A 24,523-nucleotide genomic window follows, 5' to 3' on the forward strand; every position below is an offset into this window, starting at 1 on the left:
TTATGAAAGAATTTACAAAAAATATTCCAGCCATCTGGAGTGTTTTACATTTAAAAAGCAAGGATGATAACGTCAATAAGATAAGTTAATTGAATTTTTCTAAAATAAAGACAGCAGTGCAAATTTCAAGCGAATGTACATATCTAAAGCAAGAAATAACAACACAATTTTGTTATATGCAAAAGCTTACCTTTGAGAAATTTTGAAACATCCTCGAGTTGTGGGATATTGTTCTCTCTGTAAAAATAGTTTAATAGATTCCGTTCATTGTCAGTTGTTTAAAGAGATTCAAAGAAGTATTCATAGTAAAATAATGTTTTCAAATTTTGGCAAAAGGCCAGAAATTCCCGGAAAAGAGAATAGCCGGTTGCATCAACCCCAGTAATTGACTGGTACTTTATTTTATTGACTGCGAAAGGATGAAGGGCAAAATTGTCCTCAGCAAAATTTGAACAAAGAATGTAATGATTAGAAATGCCGGCAAGCATTTTGTCCGACGCAAATATATATATATATATATATGATTTTGTCCGGCGTGCTAACGATTCTGCCAGCTCGACGCCTTACAACTCAAATCGCCAGGAAACGTACGACAACACTATTCTTCCAGTCACCAATCAAATCCACAAACTATAACGGTTACCTGTAGCCACAATATTTCATTAGCAATGGTAGATTCTTCAGATGCTGCTTGCAGGAGTACGTCGGGTAAAGCTTGTTTAGTTCTCTGAAGACAGTGCTCCTGCAATAACATAACGACGATGGTCAGAAATACATATTTCATTCAGTTCAAAGCATTATCTACGTGTGTGTGTGTGGGGGGGTCTATTTTCGTGTATGGATTAATCTTGGCATGTGTACATGCACGGCGAAATTACCTAGGTGCATTTACGTCTTTACAAGCAGGTGACTTCGTGTGAGTAAGTGTATGCGTTCCTGTGTAAGGTACATGTTGGGATACAGGTGTAATTACACGTATCGAAGTGAATAAACCGGTGCGTTTATGTATGCATGCGTACATACATACATTCATACATACATATATAGAGATAAATACACACACACACACACATATTTATATATATATATATATATATATATATATACATACATAGAAGTGTGAGTGCTGTGCGTGGGATTACAGTGGTCAGCCAGGGTTGATTAAGGGTTGAGCAGTGAGCTGGATTGTGTCAGGAGAGTTAGAGACAGAGGTAAGTTTAGGGGGTTCCCTATTGTTATGGGGCGTAAATAGTTCTAGTTTGATTTTCAGTCTAGTATTGGCGACTTAGGTAACTCTCTTGGAGAAACCACTAGTGCATAGGGTCTGGTTGTAGCAAGGGTCATGATTGTCAAAGATGTCTTCATTGACGGAAACGTTAAATATCCAAACATGCTTTTAATAATACTATTTAAAATGGATTTAGGGTGATAAAATCAGACGCTTATTTTTCATTAGTCTTATGGTAAGGGCAGTATAAGCTATATTCAAAGTCGAGGGTAACGTTCAAGCATTTGGATATTTTAGTGCTACTTTCAAAAGAAACAGGAAGTTTATAGTTTTGAAGAAATTTGTGGAGGTTTTCCGGGTGTTCTTAATGCTTGACATCAAGCTCCCAGTGAATGTGAAGAGAGCCTCATCTCTATACAGACCCCCACAAAGATCGGGGAAATATTCATTAACTTGTGATAGAATAAACAGACCCACCATATCGGTAACTTAGGCAGAGGAGTACATCATAATATCAAAGTAGTAGATGCTACAATTTCGTGTTCGATATTTGTCGTTAAATGAGAGGAATGATTTTCGTACCGTTTAAAATAATATCGATGTTAGAGTGAGAGAGGAGTGAAAGCTTCCTGGTAAATATTAAGGCTTTATGGGGAAGACAGAAGTATCGTAGGTGGAAACATCAAACTAAAGGAAGGTAGTATTAGATTTATTAGGGAGGATATAGGACTAGGTGCTGTTCCAGAGGATAAGTCTAACCTTATTTTTTTTACTGAGGATAATTCTGTCGAAAATACATTTGCTAACAGGTGTTAGCAAACTTTGTAAAATAAAATAAATGTATATTATCGAATATTTACCAAGTGCTTACTTCTTCTGCTGTGTATTCAACCCTTGGTATTGGTTGGCCACTGAAAGTAAATTGATTTACATTTCACAATTTACCGAAACAAGTGGTACCTATCATGACCAAGTCTACGACACGTAACAAACATACTGCTGGAATTTAAATCTTTCACCCTTTACAACCAATATGTTGTTAAAGAATAATAAATTTGTTCTCTAGAAAAAGTATTGAGTAACCCTTTAATTTAATGTAAAAAAAATTGTTATTATTACTTCGCATAAAAACAAACATTTAACACGAAATGTGTGTGTGTGTGTGTGTGTGTGCGTGCGTGCGTGCGTGCGTGCGTGCGTGCATATACACGAGCACAGGCGCGCACACACACACACACACACACACACACACACACACACACACACACACACACACACACACACACACACATAATGTCTGTTTACTGTTGAAAAGTGAGAAGTAACTTTTCGTCTGGGAAACATCCATATTAACTGACGCACTGGGTTTCAATATATATACATATATATATATATATATATATATATATATATATATATATATATATATATATATATATATATATATATATAATATATAATATATATATATATATGTATATTATATAATATATTATTATATACATAATATAATATAATATATTTGAGAGCTAGGCGACTGAAGCCAGTCCGGAATTTACTTGCAAGAGCGTCAGATGCGTATTTCGTCTGTCACGTATAGGTATCACTTCCGAAACGAGATCGAATCGGCCAGTTTGAAGTATACAGTGATAATGTATAAACAATACATTGGTCTGCAACGGCTGTAGACAATTCGAAATATTCAATAGGAGCAACTCTAGAGTAAAATCTTAATCTATATAACATACTTAACGTACGTGCATCATCTGAAAGCCAGAATGGTCACCCTCAGGGCTATACCGTTTCGCTTAACTCTGAAGCATGTTGTGCTTTTAACATATTACATTTATAAAGGGATTTTTCCTAGATGAAAATCTGCAACTGTTGACTTTTTAATAATACACATACAGTATGTTATATAGATACAGATTTTACTCTAGAGATGATTCTACTACAAATTTCGAATATAATACACACACACACACACACACCACACACACACAGATAGATAGATAGATAGATAGATAGATAGATAGATAGATAGATAGATAGATAGATAGATAGATAGATAGATAGATAGATGCATATACACGCGCGCGCACACACACACACACACACATATATATATATACATACATACATCATACATACATGCACATGTTTAATAAATAAATACTTAGTATCACTGTAAAATTAGTACACGTGTTTTAAGATACAGTATCTTGGAGACAAAACAAATTTATTTCAGACATCGAACGTACATCTATAGTAGGAATTAGAACATAAATTATAATAAATTTCTTTACACTATATAACAGTATAGTGCATAGCGTATGAAAAATGCAGGATTTATCGCGCAGCGGATACATTAAGTATATGTTAGTTTTACGTTAGATAAACCACAAATTTACGAGGTTTGCCAAACTTCCCAAAGCCAGAAATATGAAAACACAAACACGAGCAAAAATACTCACTGTTTATAATTATAAGCAATTTCGGCAAATTTTATCCTACGTTGTCTGTACACTGGATCCTTGAAGCCCTGAAATTTATATAAAAATATAACAATTTAATTAATTTATTTTTCTTTAATTATTTCAGTCATTGTATCGCGGCCATGCTGGAGTACCGCCTTGAAGGGTTTAAATCGAATAAATCAATCCGAGTACTATGTTGTCTTTGAAAGTCTGACATTTATTCTATCGGTGTGATTTGCCGAACCGCCATGTTATGGGGATGTAAACAAACTAACACCAGTTGGCAATCAAGGAGATTGAGGAGAGAACACGGACCCAAAAAGTAGACACACACACACATGCATGCATGCATATATATATATACTTTGATACTTTGATACTTGGATAGGTTTCGGCCATTATTGCCCAGGCCATGTCTAACTTAATAGCACCACCTGGGTTTTTACATATATATATATATATATATATATATATTATATATATATATAAGCATAATTATAATTAGGGTTTAGCAAAAATTGTTTCACCACATACCGAAATTTAGAAATAGCAGTTAAATACTATTCCACTACCATACAATATACTCTCTCAACTCACGCAGGTAAGGAGAAAAAAGAATAACGAATCCACTCGGCTTTGATTTTTTTTTTCTTTTTTGCTAAACCCTAATTATAATTATGCTCGTAATTATAGAATGTTTGTATAAGGTTACCGATAATGGTTCTTTTAACATACCGAACTACTTTGTAAAATTATTAATTATTAATTGATTAATTAATTTTACCCTTTATCATATATATATTATATATATATATATATATACCGGGCTTCCACACAGTTTCCGACGACCAAAATCACTCACAAAGAATTGATCGACACGGAAACTGCGCTTGCGCGGTGAATTTGAAAAATTATAATGTATAACGATGAGAACGTGTTATTCGTCTCTTAATTATATGTTAGTGTTATGGCACAGTCACTGATGAGAAATTTCGCCTAGCAAATTATTTTATTTGCTAAGAAAATTTTTAAACCTAGTTCTGACCGGATTAAAATAACAAGGTAAAAGTTTTTATTTTTCATTCCTTTCGAAGATTGCTCTTAAATGTAGTTTTGGTCATTTTGACTACTTCTAGCGTGTAAAAACTGCCTGTTGAAGGCAGTTTTCTCTTGATATGTACACTATTTCATATTGAGAATATGTTGTCTATTGACTTTTTATACATGCTAGGCCACTGGTAGTGACTTTTCTATAAAAAACTCACAACCCTATATTTTACGTGTATATATATATATATATATAATAGTAAAAATGTGTTTTGAATGACACAACAATGCACTATAATAGCAACAATGGACTATAATAATTGGTGTAATTTAACCATCATTAATGATTAAATTACACCAGGTATTATAGTCCATTGTTGTGCCATTCAAAACACATTACTATTTATCATTATTGTTTACAAACAATACACAATGCTTCAAGCGAACTACAATACTCTCCTATACACATACACACACACACACACACACACACACACATATATACATATATATATATATATATATATATACATGACGGACCTCCTTCACTTTCTATCTACTATCATATATACAGGTTTGGTCGGCCCGGAGCTATATGGAAGACACTTGATAAAGGTGCAACGCAGTGGGACTGGACTCGGAATCATGTGATTGGGTTTGGGAGGTCAATCTCTCAAACACACAACCATTCTTGCGTCTTTAAATGTAGTTGTGTGTGTGTGCGCGCGCGCGAGAGAGAGAGAGAGAGAGAGAGAGAGAGAGAGGAAGGGGAAGGGAGAGGGGGAGGAGAGAGATAGACATAATGATAATGATATTCCTGCTCCTGAAACAACGGACACCATAGAAACCATCGTGGTTTTCGGTCATCCTCGTCGTCATTGATATCGCAGTTATCGTCATCGTTGTCGTCGTCGTGGTCGATGTCGTCGTCGTCGCAATGAAAATCCAGATCATTGATATTATCAATGAGACGGCTGGAAATCACACGAACGATCTCTATCAATACCGGAGTAGTATAATTCCCATCCGATTATACATCTCTGCAATATCAACATCATCAACACTGCTATGTATGTATGTATGTATGTATGCATGCATGCATGTATGTATGTATGTATGTATATATTGTATGTATGTATGTATGTATGTATGTATATATGGATGTATGCATCTATGTATGTATGTATGTATGTATTGTATATTATGTATGTATGTATACATGTATGTATCTATGTATGTATGCATGTATGCATCATTTATGCATGTGTGTGTATATATATATATGCATATAAGTAGGTATTTAAGCATACGTATATTATATGTATGCATGCATGCAGCATTCTTTTGTTTTGGGTTGTTTTTTTTTGTTTGTTGTTGTTGTTTTTTTTCATATCTAATGACTTATCAAGCATTGCTACCAATCAAAAAAACATGATTTCTGCCTTTGTATCTGAGACGAGTACGACGAGCGCCATTTGATTGACGAATTTGATTTATCTCTGTTTCTGGGCTGAGCGTAATTATCTCTGCTTCGTGGACAAACATGATTTCTTTCTATTTCTGAGATGATTTGGTGAGCGCCATTTGGCAAAAACCGAACTCTTCCAGATTAATGTTTCTAAATATATTCCATTCTGTATGACACTGGAATTTTCGCTTTCACCTCATTTACAAACATTGCAGGTGCACTAAATTCTTGACAGCACATAACTCTGAATTGTTATTGTTGCAGTTGTTGATGTTGTTGCTTCTGTTGTTGTTGTTGCTATTGCTGCTACTGCTGCTACTTCTGCTTCTGCTGCTGTTGCTGTTGAGCAAGCGGTCTTCGTCCCAGAGCTCGCAAGATCGCGCCTCTGTAGTGGGAGAAGTCCGAAACGTGGTCCTTTGCTATTCGTAAGACCCACAGAAGAGAAAGCAGGTCAACCCCCGACACCGAGAGCATCGACGGATGGATGAATGCGCGTCCAGGCTCAGCGGTTGCGTAGGAAGTCGGGGACAAGAAACAGGAAGAAAGGGTGAGAGAAAGTTGGGGCGAAAGAGTACAACAGGGGTCGCCACCACCCCCTACCGGAGCCTCGTGGATCTTTAGGTGCTTTCGCTCAATAAACACACACAACGCCCGGTCTGGGAATCGAAACCGCGATCCTCCGACCGCGAGTCCGCTTCCCTAACCATTGGGCCATTGCGCCTCCATTGCTTCTGCTGCTGCCGCTGAAGCTGTTGTGGTTGTTGCTGTTGTTGCTCATGTTCTTGTTTAGGGATTAGGGATTTTGCCGGATTATCGATTATAATGATGAAAAACAGCTGCATTTTCGGTTGATTGCTTTTCACCCCACCCTGCACGAAACCCATGTCAATCCTTGAAACGCTGCAGCCAGCCTTCACTGTAATCGCACCCGTATTCCAGTCCGAGTTCTTTATGGAATGTTTTCGCTTGTTCCTTCACAAAATCGTCTGACAGCTCGGCACCTTCACTTTCACGCAGTCTAAACCACTTCATCAATGCTTGATCTTGTTCTACACTTTTACCAGCCTTTATTGTTTTCCTTTTACACATTTGTTCCTTTGACACACTGATAGTAAAGAAACGGTGAAACTGGTCTCTCTGTTTTGTTTTTGTTTTTTTGTTTTTTTTAATGTCGTAAACTGTCGAAGATCCAATCTTTTCACCGACATACCGCTGTCAAGTTTTTTCAACAGTTTTTTTTCAACTTATTCTTTTATGGACAATGTACAGTGTTTATGCTTTACATTACAACAAGCACTTCCTTTATGCATTGAAACTATGGCTGGGGCTAAAAGTGAAAAAGATATAATAAATGAAAAAACAAAAACAAACTGGAAAGGCGTGCCTTTTTTTTTTTTTTATAAATGATGCGTGTATGTTTATGCAGCAAGTAGCGCCAGCAAATCGTAGCGGCTGGTTGGTGCGGCGACCCGGGAAATTTGAAATTATTTGAAATTTTTCTAGCTGAAATTAGTGTCGGATTACTGATTTTGCCAGATTACATGTTGCCGGATTAGTGATTAGCCGGATTAGTCTACTGTACGGAGATCGACATGCTCAGCATTGCTGCTGCTCAAGGACTAAATCCAGTAAAAAAGCAGAAGAGTAAATACATATTAGTATCTGTGTATATATAAAAGGCAGGATTTGTGTGTGTGTGTGTGTGTGTGTGTGTGTGTGTGTGTGCGTGTGTGTGTGTGTGCGTGTGTGTGTGTGTGTGTGTGGTGTGTGTGTGTGTGTGTGCGTGAATGTAGTTTATGCACGTCCACAAATTAGCACGCATGTCACTCCAATTTCAGGAGGACATTTGTCACCATCCTACCTGGGTTTTGACAACTTATATTTTTTCCCGAGGCACCTGCGGATAGCAGTAAAAATCTGTTTTAAACCATAACTTTTACCAATTTTGAAGTTTGCTAACATGAGTTAAGTCCCTTTTTGCCGTGTGTGTGTGTGTGTGTGTGTGTGTGTGTGTGTGTGTGTGAGGGAGAGAGAGAAGTTGTGTGTTGATGTATGTGTGTGTGTGTGATAAAACTGTCTTCTCCACAAAAATTAAGTCTTACACAAACTGCAACGAACATGAATAATTAATTACAGTCTAATGGTAAATTAGAAGATATTTTACTCAATGACACTTACAGGGTGATCGGCATCTAGCTCACGACCATACATTAGTACACGATTGGCAAATTTGTCCAATTCCGCTATTTTGCGAGGGAACCACACTATATCATCTGAAATATAAAATATTTTTTAAAAAACAATAAAGGTAGCTTTAATAATAGTGAAAGAAGATTTTCCTCTTAAGCACTTCGGTGACTTTTTTTTTTAAGTTAGAAGTCAGAATCCTACTGAATGGATATTGGTTTCAAATTTTGGCATAAGGCTAACAATTTCGGGGAAGAGAATAAGACGATTACATCGACTCCAGTGTTCAACTGGTACTTATTTTATCGACCCCGAAAGGATGAAAAACGAAGTCGACCTCGGCGGCAGTTGAATTTGGGACATAAAGATGGACGAAACACCGCAAAGCCTTTTGCCCGGCGTGCTAACGATTCAGCCAACTCAATAAAGCCTTTGCCGGTTTGCAATTTTTGCCAAATGGGTATTGCCAAAAGTAATTGTCTAAATATCTGCATGAAAATTGACTAATCTTTATGCAAACACGATTTTAATTCTATGCAAATTATGTTGTATACAGGTACATCTAAATTATATACTCTTTAAAATATATACACATACACCACTCTAAATGCACATCTTAAGTCAATGTATAATATATATATATATATATATATATATATATATATATATATATATATATATATAATATATATATATATATATATCTAATATATATATATAATATATATATTCTAATATATATTATATATATATATATATATATATATATATATATATATATATATATATATTATAATATATATATACAATCTTTTGAAGTAAGAGTAAACAGTCTGAACCAATTCTCAATCTATTTAAACTAATTTCTTGGTTTTAGTATGAAAGTCACTTTTAGTCCTCAGGATTGAACGGAAACCACTTATCTTTCAAATTCCGATAACTAGGTGACTAAAACGCTTCCCCAAATGTTGAATAATAACAAAAATATCTTTCACATAACTGTAGTATCAATAACTGCTGTTTGTAATTGCTATTTTGTAGTAAACCTTTCGATGTTTCTTGACTCGAAATATAGAAATATCCCGTTTTTTCTTTACAAGTAAACTAATTTCTGCCTCATATGGCAGAATACTGCATCCATTTATCGGAAGGAAGGATTCAATCGAAAGTAGGCCTTCTTTATATAATTAAACCTTTTCTATTTTACACTCTGGTCTTATATAACAAAACTAGCATTACAAGCATGGGAGTTCTATTGACCAAGATAATCATATTTATATTGATGCCATATTTCTTTCAAATATATTTCCTGATAATACAACGCTGTGAGAAACTATTCATTATCAAAATGATCCATTAATTTCTTTTTCTGTATTAATGGCGGTCATGGAGCAAAATTGAGCCATGTAATCTAGTGGCCGTATCCTTAATATTAAAATGACCCCTGCAACAATGACCGCATTTGTTATGAATCTAATCAGTGTTCTGATTAAAAATAAAAATAAAAGAATATGGCATTTGGTTATCTAATTTCTGCTATTGAAAACATCCCTTGTCTGCAACTAGCATATTCTATAATATAAAAAGACGTGAAATAATCTTCCAATTTTCAGTGATAGGAAAACATGACCTGTTTTCGTCAACATCAAATCAAGATACATTTTTTGATTTGACTCTCGGCAATTTAGAGTAGTGACATTTACTCTATCGACTCTAAAACACGAAATCCATTCCAGCGAGACTACTTGGAATCATAAGCAGCTGACTCGATAAGACAAACTATTCATCGCAGAATCTTTCGGCTGACATCTCTGACTGCTGCATATTGACTCATATTTTGCATATTTAAACCAACCATCAAATACATATACATACATACACACCTATACATATACTATTATATTATATATATATATATATATATTATACATGCATACACACACACACACACACACACATAATATATATATATATATATATATATACATAATTATATGTAAGTATGTATGTATATTTACACATGCATGTATGTATGTGTGTATGCCAGGTGACGTGTAAGGTCTCTCACGATTGCTGCTGACTAATCTGGCACCCCATCACGCTAACCAGTTCAGGATGATTGCTAGAAAACTAGCAGGACTAAAATATGACCTGTAAAAGGAGGAATGGACCCAGTGTAGGTCCAAATACTATCAAGCGACAGCAGGGACACTCAGAAATTCCGGGCTGGTGTCCGCCATGCTAGAAGACCATTGGGAGTGAGCTTTTGAGGAAGTTTGCCTATGGGATAATCAGTCTGATATTAAACGGAATGTGTAGGGAATGGCATTGGACGTTTTGGGGATCTTCTGCTTGCGTCTGAGATCATGGCCCTCCCACATGCTTGAGCTTGCGACCTACATTGGTACTAGAATCTTGTCACGGTTTGTCTCTCGATCATGACAATACGTTGAAGCGGGGCCTATGAGCTTTATTGGACCAAAGATTTTGAACAGGCATTCCTGTGATGGTCATACTCATCTAACGAGTCGACAGCCATGCTATATACATACATACATACATACTACATACATACATATATATATATATATATATATATATATATATATATATATATATATATATATATATTATATATATATATATATATATATATATATATATGTATGTGTGTGTGTGTGTGTGTGTGTGTGTGTGTGTGTGTGTGGTGTGTTTGTGTGTATGTGGTGTGTGTGTGTGTGTGTGTACTACTATTCATCATTTTCAGTGCAGGGATACCATCGATGACTGCAAGAATCTCCGTCAAAATCCTTAACTGCCATTCTGGAATAATTTCAGCTCGTCATACTTTCCACACGTTAAGAATTAATGTTATCATCTTAAATTTCTTTCTTTCTTTCTTCTTCTTTACATTCAAAGTTTTAGCGCTAAATTTCACACCTGAGTAACTACCTCACCAGGGCCAACTTTACTTTTCTTCCTTTAGGGTCTATAAAAAATGAAGTACCAGTCAAATACTGGGGTCTATGGCATCAACTAAACCTCTCCCTTCAACATTTCTGAACTTGTGTCATGATTAGAAACCATCATCATTATTATTAGTATATTATTATGCGTTTTTTCTTCTATCAGCTTTGTTTCTTTTTCTTACAGAGTGCTTTCCCGAAACTTATTGTATACATTGATAGGCTATTAAAATAAACATACCAAATTGTTCTAGTTATTTACAGAATCAAATAAAGTTAGATTATAAAAAGAATTATTTACATAAATGGTAATCGTTCTCAAAGCAGCAATGCTCTTCTCAATACATGTGATGTACCAGTTAAAACAATCTTTTGCATTTCTTGCAGAGATGGTGAACCAGAGATCATTCTCAAATAATTTTCAGTTCCTTTTTTTATCATCCCTAGAGCCACCTACAATTTGTGGTATTATGGCTGACAAGCAAATCTTATATTTTCAGAGCTTGTCAAATTCTTTTGCCGAAATATTATGACCACAAGGAATGCTCATGTCGATCATTTTGGTCTTTTACAATAATATCCGGTTTATTAGCTTTGATCGTTCTGTCATGTACAAGGAAGTGCCAAAGAAAGGTTAGATTTTCCTTCAGTTACAGCCTCAGGGTGATACTTATTCCACTTGTCAACAGTTTTGGTTTTATGCATTAACCAGTTTAGACATTGGCCAATCCTGTCTGGTGCTAAAACTTTACCTCCAGAGATCAGATGGTTCACTGTTTCAATTTTATCATTGCAGAATCGGTACTTTGGATCTACTCCATTTTTCATCACATTGGCTTTGTTGTTCCAGTTCAATAAGCTTTGATTTTGAGCTGGACAAAAATCTTAACGGCATTTCGTCCGTCCTTACGTTCTGAGTTCATATTCCGCCGCGGTCGACTTTTCCTTTCATCTTTTCGAGATCGATAAAATAAGTACCAGCTGAGTAGTGGGGGTCGATGTAATCGACTTACCCCTCACCTCGAAATTGCTAACCTTGTACCTATAGTAAAAAGGATTATTATTATTATCATTTATTATAGAGCTGGTAGAAGGTGGCGAACTGGAAGACTCGTTAGCACAACAGACAAAAATGTTTGGCGGCATTTCTTTCGACTTTATGCTCTGAGTATGTTGCACCGGGGTTAACTTTGCTTTTCACCTTTCGGGGTTGATAAAATGTGTGCCAGCTGAGCACTGGGGTTGATGAAATCTCCCACAAAATATCGTAGTCACTGTCTTGCGCCCAAAGTAGAAAGGTTTACTTTATCGCTCATTAGTATATAAAATATAAAATCGTATTTATTCTAATAGCCTTGCAATATTAAAGAAAACGACACGAATATGGTATGAAATAAAATTAAAACGTTGATTTATAGATTTCACATATTTAGTAGCTACCCAGAATCCATCAAATTGGTTTTGTATTGAGAATTGCAAACAATGATGCCAGTACCTCTCTCTGCTCTCTATAGATTTACTTTGGTACTACGAGAGTAATAAATCGATTCAAACATTAAGTATCATTTATATACTGCTTGATTTTTTAAAAATAATAAACTGTATCTACTTATGGTTTTTAATGCTATTGATTGCATTGGTTGGCAAATTTGCTATTTATTCCCTTTTGATATTTAAAAAAGTATTGGTGATGTATGTAGAGTGAAACTTTCCAATAGAGAATCGAAACTAGGTCACAATAAACTTGGTTCCAATTCATGGCATTCACCGCGTTCCTAAAACAAAAATTTGCTCGAAGATAACTTTGAAGTACTAATCAAATATATACCATCTGGTTCTTCAGGACAGGTGGGAAATGCTTTCACATTTCCTACATCGTCAGGAATTTGGAGTTGAAGTTTTTCGAGAAGGTCTTCTATGGCCAGTTTGCTGGACTCTACGTTGATGAAAATGTCATATTCACTGTCTTCCATCTGCGACCTGCGCGATTCGATGTGTGTGACGTTGACTTTGTTGTCCTAAATAGTGATTGAGAAAGAACAAAATTTATTAACGCCACAAATTGTTGTTTTCTTTATCAGCATAAATATTTGTCTCTATGTTTGTATATTTGTGAATTTGTGCATGAGAGAGAGAGAGAGATGTTGAGAGAGTAAAAGAGATAGAAGAGGGCGAGAAAGATAGAGAGAGAGAGAGAGAGAGAGAGAGAGAAAACGATGAAGGTAAACAAGAGATACAAAGCGGGAGGATAGCAAGTGAGAGCAAGAGGGAGATAAGGATAAAGAGAGGAAAAAGAAAGCAATAAGTGAGGAGAGAGATTTCTCTAACGCCAAATTACTTAAACGGTCGAACCTTCTTTCTCTTCTTATATAGGACCGTTTGTTTTATGTCAAAGGATACGGACCAATACAGTTGGGCAGGAATGAATTTAAAGAACAAGATTATAAGAACTTCACTCTCTTCCTCTTCACCATCTCTTCCTTGTTTCCACCACAAAGCTCAGTCTTTTTTTGCGGTGTGGAGGCTTGTGTGGTTCAATGAGAGCTATTCCAACGGAGCGCAAGCTCCCGGTAGGGCTTCTGATTCTGAATGGCTCAAAGAATGGAGGCCTACCTAGAAAAAAAGTAAAGTTACAGCAGTATCGATGACATTTCGAAACCAAACTGGACCTGGGAGAGGAGTGAAGCATAAGAAGATAGCCCTGAGTCGAGAACAAGGGGAAAATGTCGTTGATGGTCTATGCTTAATAAAATATAATACTTTTTCTCGTTTGCACTCGCTTTCCGTATGAAGAGAAGAATATCTGAAATGGATATATGAGCATATGTGTATTTGTGTGTGTGTGTGTGTGTGTGTGTTAGGTGTGTGCATAAGTATGTGTGTGTGTGTGTTAGGTGTGTGCATAAGTATGTGTGTGTGTGTTAGGTGTGTGCATAAGTATGTGTGTGTGTGTGTGTGTGTGTGTGTGTGTGGTTAGGTGTGTGCATAAGTATGTGTGTCATATGCAAGGTAAACAGAATTACATATCTGAACAACAAACGTTTTGTTCACTCGGCTATACGGTCAACTGTACACATCAATGTTTTGAGAAGAAATCACTGAAAAGTGTGAACAGATTAAATTGTTGGTCTCTGACATCTTTTGCTATTCTTCGTATCCGTGAGTGTGTACGTGTGCGTGTGTGTACATAGGAGCGTGCGCACGTGTGTTACGTTATTACTTTAATGCAAATTTAAGAATAAGAATGATATATCAATGAAAGTGACCCACCCACTACTAATAGTAGGGTCAAATTTATTATAAAATTCGTGTTGAATGGGGCTTTAAGTTTCGCTTATTCAACCTCAATAAATCGTTAAGTGAAACTAAAAATTCTTAAGTTCCATTGAACACGAATATATATATATATATATATAATATATATATATATATAATATATATATGAACGACTGCAGGATAAAACGGCACGCTACACAAGCCAGTCCGATAACTACACCATCCGAAGATGAAACTTATAGTAGTTCACATATAAACTCTGTGTTTGTAAATTTTATATATTATATATATATATATATAGGTGTGTGTGTGAATGTATTTATATATACATAAATGCGTGTGCGTGTCTATATATATATATATTGTTTTGTTTATTTTTGTTTATCGCTCGCATATGACCGTTATTTGAAAGGTCCAATCAAACAAATCCATTTTTAAAGGTGTAACGTTTATACTAGCCTTGATAGAATTGTCATCTCGGTTCTATTTTAACAAAACTGTCCGAGCTCTTGTTGAATTTCTGCTGCTTTTAAATAAAGTATATATAATGTGTGTGTGTGTGTGTGTGTGTGTGTGTGTGTGTGTGTGTGTACATATATATAATATATTTATATATATATATATAACACACACACACACACACACACACACAACACCCACACACACACATATATATATATATATATATATATATATAATATATATATATACATATATATATATATATACATATATATCATGTACGAGTGTGACAGGTGCATGTATGTTTGTATGCATGGAAGCACATATTAAAAACAAAATTAAATATAAAAACAAAGAGAATAATAAAAGCAGAAGTATTTTACCTGAAATACTTTTAAAGCACTTGACAAACAGCCAACTTGATTCTTCAGTGACAACAATATGGAACCCACTTTTTCACGACTTGAACAACCTCTACCATTTTCTGTTTCCTATTATTTAAAAGAACACACAAATTGTATACTGCACATGTTTCGGTAGCAAAATTTTATTTAGAACACAAGTACATAGTATAACTTGAGATCTAACAATATACAACATCGTATAACATAATTTAAAGTCATGTTTTCATAAAGAGGTGTCGTTTTATGAAAACACGATCTTACACTACGTTACATGAAATTACGTATTATAACATGCTAAATTATATAATTTATCTGTGTTCTAAATAAAATTCTGCTACGGAAAAATATGTAGTAATACCCAAAACACCCATGCATTTCATCCCTATCATTATAAATTTCACCGCGTCTAATGTATCAATTACTCTTTGGATACATACTTGAATTTTCAGGATGTCTGATACCGGTAAACCCGGCCTTCACGAATGATTTGAACGGTTAACTAGCTTGGAATTTTCGGATTAAACTATCTAGCCAAAACATGCGGTGTGCTTCGCTGTTGATTTGCCTTGATCTAATTTAATCTAATATATGTAAGGAATCAGGATGTGTTCTGGTTCAATCCGATTTTCGTTTTGCATGTTTCAACCAAGATCGCTGGAAAATTTTTTGGTGCTTTGGACAAGTGTTTTCTTAAATCTAATCGGTATCATGCTATTTTTAATCGACATACTGTGGTTGTATCCTACGTCAACTCTGCTAATTTAGAGCAACTTTTGCATCGCATAAACAATAGCAAAATGCTATTGGATCTAGCGAACATTTGCATGTAAATACCAACCAAGGAGATGTAAGCCGCATTGATAAACACTAACTACGACCAATTTGTAGTAGTAGAAATATCTATGATACAGCTAGCACGGTAACAACGCCGGTAAATGGAGTCAGGACTGCCTTATATACAAATAAATACGAGAAAAGATATGAGAGATAGGAGACGTCCAGTCCTTAGAACGTCCGTGCAGGAAAGAAAGATGTTCACGTGAAGGAAAGAAAGATGGTCGATAGTCACGTGTGAACAACGAGAGAGAGAGAAAAAGAGAAAGAGGGGAGAGAAAGACAGATAGAAAACGGTGAAAGGGAGAAAAAAGGGAATTAGAGAGGACAGGGAAGAAAACAGTATAGGGTAGAGGCGCATCAAAAAGATTAAGATAAACTTATATTATATGGTGTCTGGGGAGAGTCATTCTGTTTTAATGCCTTATTAATTAACGCACTCACTGATTCGATTTCCACTCATTTTCTTATTTTTTCTAAAATTTTCGTTGTTTCTTGCAACCTCTTCAATAGTCAACGAAATGTATATATATATATATATATATATATATATATATATATATATAGATATATATATATATATATTATATATATATATATATATATATATATATATAATATATATATATATATTATATATATATATATATTATATATATACACATGCACACAGATCAGAAGTAAACAGATACAGTTAATTTTCAAAATTCTGCTCTTAAAGTCTTATGTTTTCAGCGGTGTAGAATTTACAATGTAATTATTCTTTTTCATTCCAAGTGCCATTATATTAAACATTTGCGAAGAGTAACCATGACACGCACAAAAAATTCAGCAGAACTGTCAGATCTTCAAAGCGGTCGTATTGTTGGGCAATCTGAGGCTGGTCTTAACCAGCGAAAAATTGCCGAAAATCTTCAAATTCTTCTTGCTACTGTTAATAGAATTATAGTGCAATTCAAAAGCCAAGGAAAAGAATCAACAGATTCTCATCCCGGCTGACCTAGCCCCTTGCAAAGGAAGCTTTGCTGTTTGAAGAGAATTGTGGAAAACGATCCCCGTTCGAAGGCTTCTGACATTGCAAAACAGTTAGAAGTTAGTCCAAGAATGTGTGTTACATATCTGCATAAGCTTGGGTATCATGGACAAGCAGCTAGAAGAAAACCTCTCCTTCAACCAATTAATATCATGAAAAGAAAGAAATGGACTAAGGAGATGTCAGAAAAATCCAGTTCATTTTGGGATAGAGTGATTTTCTCAGATGAATCCAGATTTGCATTATTTTCTGACAGTGGACGTGTTTGGGTCTGGAGGCTTCCCAATCAAGAATTTGATTTGAAACGACTCCAATCAACTGTGAAACATGACGGTATCTCTGTAATGCTATGGGGAGTTGTCACCAGCAATGGTCGTTCTGAGCTGATCGAATGTGTTGGAATCATAAACTCTGAAAAATACATCGAAATACTTAAGCAAGGACCACTTCCGATGTATTCACACGATAACATAACGGAAAATGAGTTTTTATTCATGGTAGATGGGGCTCCATGTCACACAGCGAAAAGGAATCAACAATGGCTGACAGAAGATGGGATCAAAAAGCTTCCTTGGCCGAGCCAATCTCCTGACATGAACCCAATTGAAAATCTTTGGAGCATACTCTTTGGATACATACTTGAATTTTCAGGATACTTTTTGGATACATACTTGACGAAGATTACGAGTGGCGTTCAATAAGTAATGCCCCTGACCCACTTCCCATAGCAGTAGAGCAACGAAACTTGGCACAGTTATTAGTCTTTTTCTACATATGAACCACCCAGAGTTACGCAATTCTCCCATCGTTTGATGCGGCCTCTGGAGACCGTTTTGTAGAATAACCCAGCTTGGTCCTCCAACCTCAACGTGACTTCAGAAATCAAGGCTGAATCATCTGGGAAACGCTTTCCTTTCAAAAACAACTTCATGATTGGGAAGAGGTGAAAATCAGGGGGTGCAAGGTCAGGAAAGTAGGGGGGATGTGGAGGAGTTCATAGCCGCACGCCTGTGCTTCTGATCTGGCGACAAGCGAGTTGTGGACCGGAGCGTTGTCCTGCAGGAGGAGGATGCCTTTGCTGATCTTGCCCCGCCTCTTGATTTTGATAACTTCTCTTAATTTCCTCAAAAGTGAAGCATAATAGGCTCCTGCAATTGTGGTACCCTTTGCCAGGAAATCTGTCATCACTACTCCGTCCTGGTCCCAGAAGACTGAGCATGACCCTGCCAGCGAAGGGCTGCACCCTTGCCTTCTTTGGAGGGGGTGAGTCACGGTGCTTCCACTGCATTGACTGGGCTTTGGTCTGTGGATCATCGTGATGGACCCAGGTTTCATCCTGTGTAATCAGTCTTTTGAAAAATTTTGACTCATCTTCTTGGCACATCTCCAAATTCACCCTCGAGCACTCGACGCGTTCTTGCTTCTGGAAAGGCGTGAGCAACCTGGGAATCCATCTGGCAGACACCTTTTGCATATGCAAATGGTCATGAATGATAGTTTCCACAGACCCGGTACTAATCTTGACCTCATGGGCTATTTGGCGAATAATTATGCGTCGATCTTCCAAAATGGCAGCCTCAACTTGACGGACAGATGCCTCATCAATGGCAGAAGGGGGCGACCACATCTGGGAGCTGTTTCCACAGAGTTCCGACCATGTTTGAATTCACGATGCCAGCGTTTTACAAGGTCATATGATGGGGCATCATCACCATAAGTTACTTTCATTTCATCAAAAGTCTCCCGTGGTGTGCGTCCTTTCCAATACAAAAACCGGATCACTGCTCGACACTCAACAGGCTCCATTTCACACTTGACTCGGTTCAAACACCTGTAAATCAGAAACCACAATTGATTCAGAGCTGTAATTTGCCACTTACTCTATAGAGATATAAATGATTGCACATGCAAAATTTCAGCTAGATCAAACAACTGCAAGTGGGTCAGAGGCATTACTTATTGAACGTCCCTCGTAGAGCTATACGAAAAAACTCGACAGAAACCTAAATCTAAAGATGAATTATTTCGATTGTTGCGTGAAAAGTGGGCAGAAATTCCACAAGAGACAATCACAAATTAAAGGTGTCTATTTACTTCCTGCATGTCTGTGTATATAGGGAGAGAGAGAGAGATACAGACATATATATATATATATATATAGATATATATATATATAGATATATATATATATATTATATATATATATATATATATATATATACATACATATATATGCATACATACATACATACATACATACATACATACATACATACATACATACATATATATATATATATATATTCTTTTATTCTTTCACTGGTTTCAGCCAGAATATGAGGCCACGCTGGAGCACCCCCTTTAAAAAATAAACAAGCATAGACACTGCCGAAACCCGAGAACGAACCATGATACACATGATAATCTATATATGTGTTAAACAAGATTTTTAATAACAGAAACTATGTATATAAAAACATTACAAAGCATCGTTGTGAGTGAAATAAGACTGTGAATGCATTCTTTCTATACTGCTGGTGCACAGAAAAAAAAGAGGGACAAGTCCTCAAATGAACCGTTCCATAGTTTGTTGATCGCTCCTCACAGAAGTACATTAAAAAGCAAAAAAATTCCCTGCAATATCTTGCTATAACAAGCTTATCAATTAGAATTTTCTGAAAACTAAAATAAAGTTATTCATACAGCGGGATACCACAACCAAACTATGATATTATACTATATCATACCATTAGTGCATGACATCCTCACAACCTCCTCACTATACAATACGTCATACCATACAAAAACCATACGCTACACTGCTACACCACATCACAAACCACGACACTACACCAATATTAATCAATACCATAACACATAACACCATCACCACCACCACAACCACCACCATTACTACTACCATACGCGTGCCATCCACAACATTAAACAACCTACCATCACTACTACCACTACACCATATCACCCGCCGCCATGATTCCGCCAATTAAGACACAATACCGCCCAGCCACATCATAAAACGCCTTCACCGCATCATGTCACCCATCACGATATCATTAAAGAAAATAAGACAAAAGACGAAATGACTTTTTTTGTTAAATGGGATATCAGCTAAGTGTTCGATATCCTCAGCTGAACTTCTTCACAGCATATCGGCCACATCAATAATGATTCTCCATAACTGAGCCATGCCATTGTTACGTGTGTACATGCGTATATATATATATATATATATATATAATATATTATATATATAATATATTATATATTATATATATATATATATATATATATATATATATATATATATACATATATATATATATAATATATATATATATATTATATATATATATTATATATTATATATATATATATATATATATATATATATATATATATATATATATATATAATATATATATATATATATATATATATATATGTATGTATGTATGTATGTATGTATGTATGTATGTATGTATGTATGTATGTATGTATGTGTGTCTGTGTGTGTCTGTGTATATGCACGTATATATATATATGATTTACATGCATTTATAAATGCATATATAAATATACATATATAAATACATGCATACATATATACATGCATACATATATGTGTGTATGTGTATGCACATACATACATACATACATTCATACATACATACATACATAGATGCATGCATACATTACATGCATACATACATACATACATACATATTTTCCGTATGTTTATTTATGTGCATGTGTAAGGAGAGTGTTTGTCGCTCTTAGTAACAAACGCATTCATTCCATCATCAGCCACACAGCCACAACCACCGTCACCATCATCACCACCACAACCAAAGCCACCACCACCACCACCACCACCACCGCACTGCCACAATCACCCACCATTGCCCACGACCAACACCGTCATCCACCATAACTAAACTAATTGTCCTCTGTATTAAACGAAAGCTGCCAGATCAAATGTGACGTGAATGCTCCAACGTTCCATTCGGCCGTCCAGTTTTCCGATATTGTAATTCTGTAATTCTGTAATTCTGTAATTCATGAATACAAATTAAAACTTCGCTCCACATCATTCCCACGCATACTCTTTCCACCACCTGTCATCTACTAACCACCATCACCATCACCATCACCATCATCTTCGCTATCACTATCACCACTTTGCTTTCACAATAGTCATTAGTGTGTGTATGTCAACCATTTTGTCTGTCTGTCCGCTCCCTCTCTCTCGTCCTCTATTTCTCTCTCTCACTCATTCTCTCACCTTTCCTCTCCACCTCTCTGTATTATATCTTTCTTTTCACCTCTCTTTCACCCATTCTCTTCCACACTCATATACTTACATATATAAATAACACATATATACACATAGATACATACACATGCATAGATGTGTGTGCGTATGTGTGTGTGTGTGGTGTGTGTGTGCATGTACTCGTTCTCTCGGCTTTTCCATTTCACTTCATGCCACACACATGTACACACACAAACACACACACACACACAAGTACCCACAAATCCATTTTATTCCCTATATCCTTGTTATAGTATTAATATATATATTATATATATATATATATATATATAATATATATATATATATATATATAATATATATATATATATATATATATATATATATATATATATATATACATATATATATATATATGTATGTATGTATGTATGTATGTATATGTATGTATATATATATATATACATACATGTATGTATGTATGCATGTATGCATATATATATATGCGTGGGTACTCAAAATAAACCGGAATTTTGCAATATTCCCTTAGTTTTACATGTTTACACTTTTATCGCCTTTCAAGTATTCTCCATTTGAAGCAGAGCATCGGTCCAGACACGTTTTTTTGGCTTTCCGAAGCTGGAACTCATGCAGAGTGATTCCTTTTAACGCTTCCATCGTGTTTTTTTCTTCACCTCTTCCACATCTGAAAATTTCGTCACCAGTGATGATCTTCGAAAGAAGGTCCGGATCAGTTTCCAACTGTTCATTTAGTTCACGACACGCATTCAGTTGTGACTGCTTTTGATCTTCTAAAAGCGTGTAAACCACTCGTAATCTTGTGTTTTGCCCATGGCATGACAGCTGTTTCCCCAGCAGAGAATATAATTTCACGGAAGTTCGCTGTTCCCTCGTTTCAGCCATCGCAAAAATCGACGAACAGAGGAAAAGCACTGCGAAACAAAGGCGCACCACGTGGAAGTACGACCCCGGAAAACGATGCCGGTCGGCAGACTGATACGTGAGGGCAGCATGAAGTGGTCTGTAGCGGCCGAAGCCTGAACTACAATGGGTTTGTCCCACAAATAACGTTTCCGGTTACTTTTGGGTACGCCCTTGTAAAGCTTCCCGTTATATATATATATATATATATATACATACATATTAAGGATTAAACAAAAAGACAACAAACGGAAAATATGACCTACTTATATATATAATTTTAAAAAGCGTGTAGTAAATAAGCAAACGAACATAAACTAAATACACAGGCGTACAGAAAACATAGAAGGTCACCAATTCTTCATCAGTTATCGGCCAGAGGAGTGAAACGCAATTTCAGCCATTATCGATAATATTGCTTCCACTCTGGCGGCACCGACAAGAAACTTGCCAGGAATGGGACATATATATATCTTAACCTCTTTTTCATAACTCACCACTACCACCGCCGCTATCGCCCACACTGACACCAAAATCTACTACTGCCACTATGTCAACACCGATACCAAAATCACTCAAAAGTAAGACAAATGCCGAATGAGGTCAGTACCACAAGCAACACCAGAAGCCACCATTGTCTTCCTGTGCCAACAGCAAGCAACACGTATAAGTTATCATCAATACAAACAGTTGCCTACCAACACCCAACATCACCGGAATCATTGCCAGAAAGCAGTATTACTTGCGTCACCCTTCCAGCAAGGAACACAATCGGAAATAAATCGATTGTTTTGCTCCTTCGCATTGATGCGCATGTGCGCCAGCCTATCGGACACACTTATAGATCACCTGAACAATGTTGCCGAACATCTTTCAAATCCCATACCACACATCTTTCAAGTCTGAGAGGAAAAAAAATAACGAATTGAGTAATATAATCTAAGTACTAAATTCATGCAATACCATTTGGTGAACTGCTATGTTATGAGATTTGAAGTGGTTACAGAATGAAACAAGGCTGGCCTTTAAGGCAGGTGTAGACGTGTACAGAGACACATTTTTACACGTCATACTCGCACATAAACAGGTAAAGAAATACACAGACAGACAGGCAGGCAGGCAGGCAGGCAGGCAGGCATACACACAGACAGACTGACAGGCGGCCAGACAGACATAGAGACAGACAGACAGACAGATAGACAGACAGACAGTTAGACAGACAGACAGACAGACAGACAGACAGACAGATAGATAGATAGATAGATAGATAGATAGATAGATAGATAGATAGATAGATAGATAGATAGATAGATAGATGTTTGAATATATTGGAATAAAGTCTCATCTGAATGCTTGCCAATTGACACTGAGATAGAAATTAGAAACTGACATACATTAGCGCTTTTAGTTTCCCGGAATCTCAAATTTTCTTGTTTTTGGGTTTTTTTTTACTTTAAAGATAAACAAAAGTACAAGGATATTCAAAGATAAAACTTCAGTTCGGAACTGACCTTCGTATGCCATATTTTTATTGAAATTAAGTTGACCTTAAAAATGACATTTACTTAGCTAAAAGCAAAATAACTCTCACTTTTCTTTATCGCAGTAATATTTCTGGGTTTTTTTTTTATCCCATTTTGTGAATCATAGCGTCGTTGGCCACAAGTCTGTAAACACTGATTCATAACATTTACCAAGGCGAGACTAACGAGGGATTATCTATGCAACTCGGGAAGAACAAATACCACAAGATGCTTTTGTTCGAAAACATCCGTTTATTGTTTTTCTGACATTCACACCTTTTGACGACGTACTTTCTGAAAGATAAGCGCACGCGCGCACACACACACACACACACACACACACACACACACACACAAACACACTCACGCACACGCACGCATA

At 36.0% G+C, this 24,523-nt stretch overlaps 1 protein-coding gene across 2 annotated transcripts in view; it reads right to left on the reverse strand.

Moving 5' to 3' along the window:
- The window catches only part of LOC115215674 (tryptophan 5-hydroxylase 1-like), a 58,161-nt gene that overhangs the window by 17,362 nt on the left and 16,276 nt on the right, over window positions 1-24,523 (reverse strand). For both annotated transcript variants that reach the window (XM_036506104.1, XM_036506105.1), the window contains 7 exons: window positions 15,495-15,602; window positions 13,202-13,391; window positions 8,399-8,493; window positions 3,703-3,770; window positions 2,089-2,139; window positions 644-742; window positions 191-237 (listed from right to left, as the gene is read on the reverse strand). In XM_036506104.1, coding sequence (XP_036361997.1) covers window positions 191-237; window positions 644-742; window positions 2,089-2,139; window positions 3,703-3,770; window positions 8,399-8,493; window positions 13,202-13,391; window positions 15,495-15,602 — 658 coding nt within the window. The remainder of the gene's footprint in view (window positions 1-190; window positions 238-643; window positions 743-2,088; window positions 2,140-3,702; window positions 3,771-8,398; window positions 8,494-13,201; window positions 13,392-15,494; window positions 15,603-24,523) is intronic.

Source organism: Octopus sinensis, linkage group LG9, assembly GCF_006345805.1.
Source record: "Octopus sinensis linkage group LG9, ASM634580v1, whole genome shotgun sequence".
Taxonomy (NCBI): Eukaryota; Metazoa; Mollusca; class Cephalopoda; order Octopoda; family Octopodidae; genus Octopus; species Octopus sinensis.